This window comes from Tursiops truncatus, chromosome 8 (assembly GCF_011762595.2).
Source record: "Tursiops truncatus isolate mTurTru1 chromosome 8, mTurTru1.mat.Y, whole genome shotgun sequence".
Lineage (NCBI taxonomy): Eukaryota > Metazoa > Chordata > Mammalia > Artiodactyla > Delphinidae > Tursiops > Tursiops truncatus.
In genome coordinates, this window is record NC_047041.1 from 14,761,709 (window position 1) to 14,773,968 (window position 12,260).

The window sequence follows — 12,260 nt, forward strand, 5'->3', positions numbered from 1 at the left end:
AATCTGGCTGTTTTCAGGGAAACATCAGCTGGAAACCTTGTCCTGCTCTGTGTAACAGCCTCCATTCAGTGCTTCCGTGATTAAGGATCTCCATCAGAAACTGCTAGAAACGTCAGGACCCCTCAGTGTGGGAAAACTAAAGCTGAAAAAATAAACCCAGTATAAACTTATAAAACTTGGAAGGCTGAACTGAATTCTGATGTGTTACCAAAGGGCACATCTTAGCGGTCAAAAGCATTGAGGGAAGACATACTGTAGGGAGATCCGTTTACACAGAGTTTTAAGCTGATAGTAATAACATCCTATATCCTTAGAGTACGTCAGCGTTTCCCAAGAGCCATCTCACAATATCATTTGATCCCTAAGGGACAGGCAGAGCAGATCTTACCTTTGCTGGATGGCAGTTGAGAGAACTAAAGTGAAGTGATTTGGCCAAGTTTCCACTTCTGGGAAGGAGCTAAGCCAGGGCTGGACCTGGGTCAAGGTGCATTGTCCCTAAGCAGTGCTCTAGGTTGGATATAAAGATAGTTTCAAGGGAAGCATTTGTCTTCATGAATTTTATGTTGATCATAATTATTAAGGGCCCCTGTTTGGGGTGTACCATTAATGTGAAATGCACAGACTTGGAGACATTTCGGCTGCAGCTGGACCCAGCCAAGCCACCAGCCTTGGGACCTGGAGCCTCTCTGGGCTTTCCTGAGATCACCTGTCCTGTCTGCTTTGGAGGGCTGTCCTAAGGGCTAGAGGAGATGAAGAGAAAGTGCTTTACAAATGTGATTACTCAATGTCTTAATATCCATGTGCATAGAGAAAAAAAAATCATATTCCTTTAGATTAGTTTGTTCTAAACTGAGAAGTCTTTTGAGGGCCAAAAAAGCAGAAAGGCTCATGTTCTCTTTCCAAATTCTGAATGACCTATTGGAGAAATGGAATAATGTGGTTGCATGCTCAGACGCACAGACATAGAAAACAAACTTATGGTTACCAAAGGGGAAAGGGAGGGAGGGATAAATTAGGAGTTTGGGATTAGCAGATACAAACTACTGTGTATAATAGAGAAGCAACAAGGACCTACTGTATAGCACAGGGAACTATATTCAATATCTTGTTATAAACTATAATGGAAAAGAATCTGAAAAACTATATATATATATAACTTAATCACTTTGCTGTACACCAGAAACTAACACAGCATTGTAAATCAACTATACTACCAAAAAAAAAAAAAATCTAAAGTTTCTCGTGTTACCTAAAGTCTGTATAACTTTGTATCTTTTAAAAAATAATTCATATTCTAAAAGCCAAAATCTCAAAATGCATAACATTTCCCTTTCGCTGAGCAAACAATATAAATGTCTATCTTTTGGTGACAGTTGGCAAAACACAGAATGATTAATCTGGGGACCTGCAGGGATTCACCTTCAGTGACTTCACACTTATCATCTGCTCTGATAAAAACACATCTGCAGCAGCTGAAAAAATGAAGCTAGGGAAAGAATTACATCCAAAGGAAGCGTTCCTTTTAAAATACTCTGAACTGTAAAGACTATAGATAAAGGTTCTAACAATAATGTACATATTTAACATTCTATACTGTGTATTTATCAAAACAGTGTATTGATAGTTTGGAAAATTTAAAAATATGATGATCCGTTATACCCGTCTATTACAACAGACACTGTCATAGTAAGAACATAGATCCACGTGGAAGCAGAGAATGTGGATTTGAGCATTAGCTCCATCCTTCATAAGCTGTTGACAGGGGAAAGTGTATTTATTTGACTCTTTGCTCCCTGTTGCAAAATGCAGTTGTGTTCTGAGGACAAAGTGAAATAATATTCGTGCCAGTGCTTTGCAAATGTGAGTTATTATTTCCTGGTGTTCTTTTTATATTTAACCATGAAAAAATATGTAGTTTCTCCTCATAATTCTTATTTACTGCACATTGCACCTGTTTTTCCTTTTCCTCTGGGTTCTGACCCCCCTTCTGTTCTGTCTTCCTGGGCAAAACCTTTAGGCAGCATTTTATTCTTTCTCAAACTGTAATTCTATTTCTTTCTGTCAGATTCTGTGTTCCTCAGCTCTTGTGCAAGGATCTCCAGACTGCCTGGTCACCTTCACTGACTCTCTTCTCTTGTGCCCAGTCTCTCTACTTAGAGATTAGGTTCTCCAGAGCTGAAAGGGACCTCACTTTTTAGAGATGAGGAAGCTGAGCCCTGGTGCCCCTGAGAAGTTGCTCAGCAATAACAGAGAAGCAATAAAAGCCCAGTCTCGTGTCTTAGCCCAGGGCTTTCTCCACCAAACTGTCAGCAAAGGACCATTTTCTCCGGGCTTTGAATTCAAAGCATACGTCTTAGCCCTCTCCATACCTGCTCAGAGCACTACCTGTTGTTCAACCAGAAATTATATCATCTCACAATGGCTCACAATGGCTCACAATGGCTCACAATGGCTCACAAGTTATGTCATCTCACAATGGCTACTACTTATTGGTGAGTACTATGTGTCAGACCTTGCGCCAAACGTTTCATACAAATGATTTCAGTGAATGGACATAAATACTCTCTTTGAGAGGAACCATTATCCCCTTTTAAGGAAACTGAGATTCTGAGATGGGGAGTAACTTGCCCAAGGACACAGAGGGAGTACCCGAAGAGCTCTGATTCCATGACAGATCTCAAAGTCTATTGTACAAACCACTCAACACTTCCTGCTCTGAACGTTCCTTTGAGGACTCTCACACCCTCCTTGGCAGCCCCAGAGTGCCAGGCTGTCTTACTGCCTGTCTCTCACACCTTCTGGAATCCCACCTCCTCCTCCAGAAAGCCTTCTCAGATGGATCAGAGGGGAGTAGAGATGCTCCTGTCTGAATGTGGGAGTCTCGTGGTCACAGCAGTGTCTCATTTGTCCTCACTCTGTGAGTATTTGAATGTGGCTGTGGCTGTGTGCAGGTGACCCGTGTTTGCCTCTGCAGGACTTAATCCCTACCTGTCTTTCAGCACCGCTGGTCTCTGGGCAGCTGCTTCAGTCCTGTGGAAAAATTAGCAGCAGCCCAGTTGGTGGTTCTGGTGAACCACTGGTTGGTTTTATCTCAAGGAGGAGCCTGTAAATATTGCTGTGGGGACAGTGGCTCTGGGACCACCCTTCAGGGGGGCCATAGTGCCCGTGGGCCTGCTTTTGGAGAAATCCATGGAGGGAAGAGGACTTGACATCACCCCACACCAGGAGCAAGTGAAGGAACTGGGTGTGCTCAGGTGGGCAGAGTGCCGACTCAGAGAGTCACCAAACTGTTCCCTCAAGTGTGAGAGGGGCTGTCGTGCTGAAGTGGGGTTTGACTTCTGCAGGGAGGGGAACTGGTAAGACAGAAAAACGGGTGTGGGCGAATCACGAGGAAGAGCAGCTGCGTCAAACGCTTCTTTGGAAACAGGTGGCACCTAAACAGTCAGAACTGTCTCCGGATGGTGGTATTTTCCACTCCAATCTGGGCACAGCTGGGTGACTTCCAGGTAGGCGGGTCACAGGTGGTCCACCTGAGAGGACTCGGCTGCCCTGGCCCGGGACACCCTGGAGGGCGGGGCCGGCCCTCCTCACGGCCCATGGCCCACTGTTTAAGGGGCTGGTGGCCAGAGTGTGCCAGAGGGAGTCTGGGGTTCTGCCAGAGGCTTTCTACATAGTTTATCCCATCTAATCACGGATTTGGAGTGATGCAACCAGAACTATGACAGTTACGGGGAGAAGAACAGGGCTTGGTCCCTCTCTGCCTCCTGTTGGTCCTGAACAAGACAAATGGGGCAGCAAATTCCATGACTAAGGGGAACGCTGGCTCCTGGGTTGAGGGTTCTAGACTTTCTGAGGCCCTGACCTGCTGGGGGGTCATCAGGTGGTCCTTTGGCCAAGCTCAGGCTTTCTGGCCAGCTTTCTCTTCTGGGTGTGGCTGGCCTTCCTCCCTCCCCTGTCCCTATTACTCGGCTAAGAGGCCCCATATCTGCTGGATGTGGGGAGCCTCAGAGTTGCCCCACCAGCAGAGTCCCCTGCCAGCCTTCCTTAGGCTGGCTGAGGGGCTCCGCTTAGGCTCACGAGCTGTTTCCTCTGGGTTTGAAAAAAAAATACTGCCACCCTCTCCAGCCTCCCTTTATAATATCCGGGAGCACCCTTAACCAAGCACCTGGTGTGGGTCCCGGCCAGTAGCCTTGCTGGTCTGGGCTCAGGGAAGAGCGCTGGGGTGGGGAGAGCAGGGGCTGGGGGAAGAGTCCAGGCTCTGGGGTGGGGAAGGTGTCCTGGCCCAGGGGGTCTCTCCTGGTGACTTATTCCCTTGAGGGTGGGCTTGTTGTGTCCTCTCTGCCTGGCCTCTAAGTATGTGGTCTGTGTGTCCCAGCTTCCCTTAGACCTGGAGGGAAGTCCCTCTGTTGAGCTCTAAGTGATGGAGAATCTCAGAAGTGGGCTACACAGGAGGGATGGTACTCAGAGCTTTCGCGGAGGGAGCGGGGAGGAAATTCACAAGTAGGGCTGATGAAGGAGGACTCACGAACCAGGACTGTTGACAACCAGGTGGGACTAGAATGGCCAAGAGCCCTGTTTCCCGGTCTGTAGCCGCAGGAAAGAGCTTGCAAGGCGCTGGGTAGTGGCAGCTGGAGCGGCCATGAAAGCAGAGCGCTAGGAGTTTAGTCTCAAAATAGTAGTGAGATTTCTGTCACTCCTCACTCTCTTGGGGCTGCCTTGAGGCATGTACTTGTTTGCATGGATGATATATTTTCTGTAAAACTCCCTCCACCCTAAATGAAATGAACCAGAGGCGGGAAAGGACCAGGCTACTAAAAGCCTGGAGTCCCCCCTGAAGGCGAGGTAAAAGGTAGAGCGGATGAACACCTGGGCCCAGTGCGGTGCTCCCCTCTGGGTGGAAAGTCGTCGTGATCAGGTCTCTGGAGGGAGGAGGGCGGGGAGGCAAAGGAAAGGCGGTAGTCAGAGGGATGCAGGGATGGCACGGACGGGGTCTCCTTCCTTCCAAGGAGACGGGAAGAGGCGGAGCAAGGCTGGAGCCGGGTGCAGAAGCCGGGGTAGGTGGTTACTAAGGCCAGCTCTGTTGGGGGAAGAGTCCAGGCCTTGTGCCACCCCAGGACCTTCCCCTCTGGAAACAGGAAAACCACCAGCAAAGAACTTCATGCCTCAGTGTCCCCTGGCCCCGTCTCCGAGCCCCAACGCGGGATATTGCATGTTCACCCCACCCCCCGGGGCAGGGTCCCCACACTCCTGTTCTTTGCCACCTTCACCTCCAACAGCTACGGCGGGGCCTGGTGCCGAGCTGTCAATGCTGATTGAACTGAACGGACGGCTGATGGGCATTTCCACGTGGGTCAGCTGGTTTGGTCAGCAAGGACCCTGGGACGACTTGTGCCTCTGATGGACCCAAGGAACAGAGCAAGAAATACAACCCACGTCTCTTCAGAGCCTCCCCAGGGCCGGACACATTCTCTGGGTGGCTGTGTCATCACGGTCTTCCAGAGGGTGAATCTAAAGACCTCCAAGTTCACATTGCTGGCATTTACCTCCGAGGTGGGGTTTCCAGCCCCGCTCCCCGCCACGGGCCCAGAGTCCCAATCCTGAGCTCTTACCAGAGGACGGGGGGACCTTCAGGGAATGAAGCTAAGGGTGACCCTGGGAGGCCAGTGGTCTGCCTGGGAGACAGAGTGGGGTTCCTCAGGTCTGGTCTATGGAAGGAAAGGCCCAATGCCAGTCTCCAGCCTCAGAGTCCCCGGTGGCCTGAGGAGGGGTGGGGTGCCTCCCTAGGAAAGAGGGAAGAGGAGGCGCTGAGGACACAATTCGGTGTCTCCTAGGGACTGGATGACCACGTGGGAGGGGTCCCTCTGCCCTGGCAGGCTGGTGGCGGGAGGAGGGAGAGATTGGAGAAGCCTAGGGTCTCTGCCTGGGCCCACCATCCTTCTGCCTCTGGATTCCATTTCCTTCAAGACACCTCTGGAGCCAGCAGCTTCCACTCCGAGCTAGAAATTCCTGTTTTCTTGTATGTAAATGGAGGGAATAGTAGTCACTTCCCTTGTCTTTGCTTAAATGTCAAGTCAGTGATCCCCTCCCTGACCTTCCTGTAACTCTGCCTGCCCAGCCCTCTGGATCCCCTTCTCTGCTTTGTTTTGCTCTGTGGCCCTTTCCACTTTCTGCTACATTGTATCATCCACCTATGGGCACCACTGTTGTCTAGCTGGTTTTTTTTTTTTTACATCTTTATTGGAGTATAATTGCTTTACAATGCTGTGTTAGTTTCTGCTTTATAACAAAGTGAATCAGTTATACATATACATCTGTTTTTAAAATTCGTTTTGTTTGCCCCAACCCACCCGAATACTACTGCCATAGGGTGGGGGTCTTCGCTGAGTTTGCTCACTGTGTCCTTAGTACTTTGAACAGTGCCAGGGACATAAGCACTCGATAAATACTTGTTGAATGCATGAGTGAAGGATGGATGCACAGGATTGTTGCAGGAATTAAATGCATTGCTGTATGTAAAGCATTTCATAGGACACCCAGCACCTTATTATTATTGCTGCCGCTGTTGTTTGTTAGATGTGACTTGTGAAGTTTCCTCAGCTGCTTGGCTCTCTGTCTCTCCATCTGTAAAATGAGGAGATTGAATCACTAGATGAACTCTGAGCTTCCTTCCATCTCTAAGGGTCTGCAGTTCTATGATCTCTATGCCCCCAAATACTCAGAGGCTGGAAAGTTCTTCCCAAAGCTTACATTCTGCTGTTCTCAGCAGTTCTGCTGGGTGTGGAGGTGCTAACTCTCCCTTCGCAGCAGCGCTTCCTCTGTTTCTTTAGACTATTTCTTTCGACAGGCTGGGGCAGAGGTAGGGAATCATGAGTCAGCATAGTATTTCTTGGAATGGTTTCCATTCCAATATATGTATGTTTTATTTTCATTGGTTTTGACGTGTTGTTTCATAACATTTTATTATTTTCAATAGAGGCAATTTATTATGTGCGTAATTAGAAGCCATTTGATTTGAATTTCCTTGTTGAGAGTTGTTGTGGAAATAAGCAAAGTTCAGGAAAAAACTTCTTTTTGCCAGCCTACGTGCCCTGATTTGGGATTTGGGCATGTGGTCCTTGGAGATGAAGGTTCACTCTGTCCTGCCCTGGGTAGGCGCTGGTCCCTGATCTTGGACGATCCTTATGGGGACAGGGTCGTACCTCAGAGGGCTCAGAAGCACCTGTTTTAGGGGCCCAGGTTGGCATGGCTAAGATTGTCCTCCCAAGGCCTGGGCCACTTCTCCCCAGAATCCCCCTTTGAAAAAAGGTGGTCTGGAACCCCTGGTTTCCCCACAGCTGACTCTGTGGGGACAGCTTTGGGAATAAAGGTAGCTTTATCTTCCCAGTATTTGGTATTTGCTGAGTAACTAGGATGGCCTTGGAGGAGGGGCGAGGGACAGGTCTGGCTAGTTCTGCCCTGTTGTTCATACACAGGATTACCTCACATGTCCCAACTGGCTTCCCCGCCCATCTGGTGAGGGCTGGCCCTCAGCCCTCCAGCCCCCTTTTCCTTACCTGCCTGGGAAGCCAAACATGGATCTTCCTGTCAACATCAGCTGAGCCTGGAGGCTTCACCCCTCTGGAGACCATGGAAAGAGACAGCCACCTGGTGAGTGCATCTGTGGAGCTCGGGCCAGAACCTCCGGCACTGAGGAAACAGGGATGGGGCTGGAAGCTAGGTGGGGCAGCGGCAGTGTGCCTCGGTTTCAGGGGAAACTGAATGTGCCTTTTCCAGTTTGAAGCTACTGGGGATCACGATCATGCAGCCTCCTTTTATCATGGTTCCTAAAAGGGGCCCCATGGGAGGAGAAGCTGATGGGACCTGGGGTCTGGTCAGGAAGCACCCCGGGGCTGTGTGGCTGAATCCTGGGCTCCCGCTCTGTGGCCCCTGAGTACCCCAGCCAGGACGTATGTGCTGTTGGGACAACTTTGCTGGTTTGAGAATCATGGAAGCTTAGCATTCTAACTGGGCTTCAAGGTTATCTTTGGGTAACCCTCTCACTAGACTCATAAACCGTCTTAGAAAAGGTGGTATTGAAGATCTTCAAGGGGATTTTAAACTTCTCTTGGTCATTATTTTCAGGCTTAATAATCTTCATGCTTGGAAAGTGATTCTTTATGTCTAACCATGATTCCTTCTGCTACAACTAAGATTACTTTCCTCTTCCGTTTTTTGGTAGAGAGCAGCTAAGTGTCCTCTGTGGGAAAGCCAGTCATACACACGTGAAGGTTTCCAAAGGTTTTTTTTTTTTTTTTTGCAGTATGCGGGCCTCTCACTGTTGTGGCCTCTCCCGTTGCGGAGCACAGGCTCCGGATGCACAGGCTCAGCGGCCATGGCTCACGGGCCCAGCCGCTCCGCGGCATGCGGGATCTTCCCGGACCGGGGCACGAACCCGTGTCCCCTGCATCGGCAGGTGGACTCTCAACCACTGCACCACCAGGGAAGCCCGGGGTCTTCTTAAAGTGGAGCAGGTTTTCAGTCAGCCCAAGACCACAGATGCTGTGCACTTGAGAATGGCTGGAGGCCCCAGGGCTGGTCCAGGATGAGGCACCGTCTTTAGAGGGGGCTGGGCAGGTTCCCAAGATGGCAGACCAGTAGGCTCAGGTCGCTCTGCTATCCCCTAGACCCCAAAGTGCAGGCACCCCCAGGATTCCTGGCACCTGCCCTTTGTCCCTGCAGGTATGCAGCCCTCGCCTGAACCTCTGTGCTGCATGTTGGCACTGGTGCCGAGCAGCCTTACACTGGGCCCAGCCCACCCTGCCTCCCCCTGTGTTGTCCCTGTGACCTGGCAAATGTAAGCATGAAATGTGTGGGAGTGTGTGTGCGGGGCTCTAGGCGGGGTGCTGGGCGGGAAGGCTGACTGATGGAACAGTAGCCACTTGGCTTAAGTGTCCTGCTTTGGCAAAACAGCTTCCTCTCGGTACGGCAGCAACGGGGGTGGACGGTGTCCAGCCAGGCAGGGAGGGATGCCAGCACCGGGAACCCAGGGCTTTGTCAGCCAAGTGGAGGCCTTGGCGATGCCAGGCGGCGTCTGGCTCCTGTGATAGGGAAGCAATACCCAGGACTGTCCATGGGGCCCCCCTTATGTAGCAGCCCTGTTACCACCCCAGCCTTGCAGAGAGGGGGCATGGGGAGAAACTGAGGCACCAAGGTCCTGGGCAACCAAACGTTATTTGTTTGGCAATAGGGGGTACTCAATGTTCTTTAAACTATTTGATGAATGAATGAATGAGCAGGAAGGTGTTTTGATTCTAGCCTAATAGGGATCCCCAGGGTTTTTTCACGTGTATAAGAGGCATCATAAACTAGAAGGAGCCTTAGCATCCAATCAGACCTGCAATTTTCAAGTTCTTTGCAGTAGCAGCCTCTTTTGTTCAAATGAAATCTTATGTGGAACCCACTGCATAAAACTGAAAAGTTAATCTGCCCTGTTTGAAGTGGGGTAAAGGACTCGAAGCTCTTTACCTACAAGCTGGCCTCCAAGGCATGTCCACGGAACTTCTAATGCTCAGTAGAAACTTGGTTGAAAATAGATGATTGTCCAGCCTTTTCCTTGGTTGGACCCAGAAAGGAATGTGACTATCCTTAAGGTCATGGAGCTGGTTAGGAGCAGAAGCAGGGCTCCCTGGAGCCTCCTGTGCCTGGGGTGAGGGGGGCCTCGGGGCTCTGGCCCGAGCCCAGTTTGATTAGACTGGAGCCCAGTTTGATTCGTCTGGAGCCCAGTTTGATTCCAGGCCGACTGGGGTCCCTGAGGTTAACGTTGCATGTATGTGGGGCGTGCTGGTGGCTGGGTGGCAGGAGGTGCTGGGAAATCTGCCTGTGGGTTCTGAGGGGGCCTGTATCTGCGTGGTTTCTCTGGGTCCAGGGAGCGGGGAGGGTAGGACGGAACCCTGTGTACCTGGAGGTGTAATGAAGCCTGGGTTGGGCAGTGAGGATGGGAAGAAGCATGAACCACTCCTATCCAGTCCAGTCCACGCTGGAGGGGGTTCAGGCTCCCCTGCCGTGGTCCAGGGGGTCCCCAGGCTCCCAACAGGCAAGGAGGCTTTTTAAGTTCTGTGAAAGGGGGCTTCTGATCTTTCTTGGTACCGCTTGTGCTTCTGGTGGGGATTGGGGAGCACCTCATCCTGCGTAGCCTGGAATACTGGGGTGCCGGCCTGGGGTGCCACCCTTTGAACATCCTTGATTCTCAGGGTCACTGGGAGAGAGACGCTGCCACCGGGGCCTAAATCTAGCAAGGGGTCCTTCCTTGTTGGAGCGTGGTAAGGGGCAGGCAGTGGGAGAGCATGGAGGTGTGCAGCAGCCTGAGGACGGCAGTCAGAAGAGCTGGGTTCTGGTCCTGGCACTGCCCCCAGCTGGCTGTGTGATCTTAGACAAATCAAATCGCCTTTCTGGGCCTTAATCGCTTCATCAGTAGGAAAATGGGCTGTACTAGAGGGTTTTCAAGATGCTTCTAGCCTGTGGTATGCCCAGCCTGAGCGTGGCCCGGAACTGAGGAGGGAGGCCCAGTCAGCTCGTGCTGGACTTGAAGGGGCCCCGAGAGACATGAAAACGTGTTCAGGTCACTGCAGGTGGACATTCTTAAGCCTAGCGTGAGACTTTATTATGGGGTCCTTCTCCCAGTAATGCCGGGTGCTCTGAGTGACCCACAGTGCATCTGGGCCGGAGATCAGGCTGCCGCCTGTGGGTAAATAACAGTCTCTATAGAAAGCCCAGGGCACAGTCCATGGGGGGAGCCACATAACCACTGAGGTGAAGCGATCCAGGAGGTGACTGTGACATCACTCAGCACAGCAGAAGCTCCCTCCTCTCTGGCCCTGCTGGCTAGGCCTGCAGGAGACCCAGAGAGGCCAAGGGTAGGACCCACTTGGGGGCTTGTTAACTTACTCCCATCCCCCACCAGGTAAGGGCCCAGGGCAGAGCTGCCGCAGGAAACCGTAACACTGGCCCAGGTGCCATGGGCTGGGGAATCTACCCCGGAAACTGTGGTATAGAGGGCAGTGGACCGGGTGCAATGGGACTCGGGTTTCAGTCCCCCTTCTGCTCTAAGACGTATCTGAGCGACTTTGAGCAAAGCACACAAATATTTTGGGCCTCTCCTTCCTTGTCTATAAAATGCGAATAATGATCCTTATCAGCTCCTGTCCCGGAAGGTGCTTGGAACGAGCCCCAGAGCCAGGCACTGCTCTTTCCGGACCTCTCCCTGGCTCATCCACTGCTATCTTCCTGTGGACCCTGCCCTGCCCGCTGCCTCCTGCCGCAGAGTGTCTTGAGGGGACTGGATGAGTTTTGAGTAGGGGTCCCCGGGAGCTGCAGAGACACAGGCAGGTGGCATCAGTGACAGCCTGGGGTATAGGCCTGGTCCATGACACAGTGAGGGTTCACGGCTGTATTAGCCCAGGGGGTAACCCCAGAGACCATGCCAGGGGTGGCGGGGGCAGAGAGGCAGAGAATGATTGGCAATGTTAGGCCAGGGAAATGGCCAGAGTCACCCACGCTCTGCCCTGTCCCCCTGTCCCCTTGAAGACCGAGGAGCCTCTGGTCTGCAGGCAGGTTGTGGAGAGTCTGGCCTTGGTCATCTGATTCCCAATCCTGGGTCTGCTGCTCGCTGGCCAAGGCTAGGAGTCTGGCCGGTTCTGGTCCGGGCTCTGTCCCTTGTATCTCAGGACCTTGGGCAAGAATTCTCCTCCCCTCCCTGTTCCCCACCTGCTCAAGACATCTGCTCTGAGGGAGAGGTCAGGCCTCCAGGAGGGATGCTGGAATCTCAGCAGTTGATCTCCAAGAATTAAGGAAGGGAAATGAGTTCCTGCTCTAGTAGGTTAGACGTCAGGAAGAACTTCCAGGAGGGTGGGGTGGAAGGCTGTGAAACGGGTAAAGAAGGAGGGCTGTGGAATCTCCTGCTCGGGTAGTCCTAGAAAATGAGAACGCTTCCCAGCAGCGTCCTGGAAGTGTGATGGTTTGGAGTCAGGAAGATGGAGTAGAGGGCCTCACTCTGGAGGCTGTGTTCCTCTGGTCTTGGCGCTGCGCTTCCGTCCTGCTGTCCCTTGCAGCTCTCTACGTGGGCAGCTCTATCTGGCACTTTGGGGACTAGGGCCCTTCTCTTGTCCTGCTCTGTGGGGCCAGAAACTCTCCACCTGTCTCCCACCCTGTCCGACACCACAGTGCTCGTTCTCCTGAGGCCAGGGCCTCCAGGGCCTCCCGCCCCTTCTTGGGTATCACCCTTT

The 12,260-nt window shown here is 51.8% G+C and overlaps 1 protein-coding gene across 4 annotated transcripts in view; it reads left to right on the forward strand.

Annotated features, from left to right (window-relative positions):
* The first annotated feature begins 7,517 nt into the window (after positions 1-7,517).
* The window catches only part of TMPRSS13 (transmembrane serine protease 13), a 30,111-nt gene continuing 25,368 nt past the window's right edge, over positions 7,518-12,260 (forward strand). The window contains exon 1 of one of the 4 annotated variants that reach the window (XM_033862013.2): positions 7,518-7,647. In XM_033862013.2, the coding sequence (XP_033717904.1) occupies positions 7,627-7,647 (21 nt within the window). In that variant the 5' untranslated portion in view covers positions 7,518-7,626. Of the gene's footprint in view, positions 7,648-8,324; positions 8,453-8,497; positions 8,834-12,260 lie in introns of those variants that run through there. The other 3 variants (XM_073808154.1, XM_073808153.1, XM_033862014.2) reach the window with 3 other exon arrangements.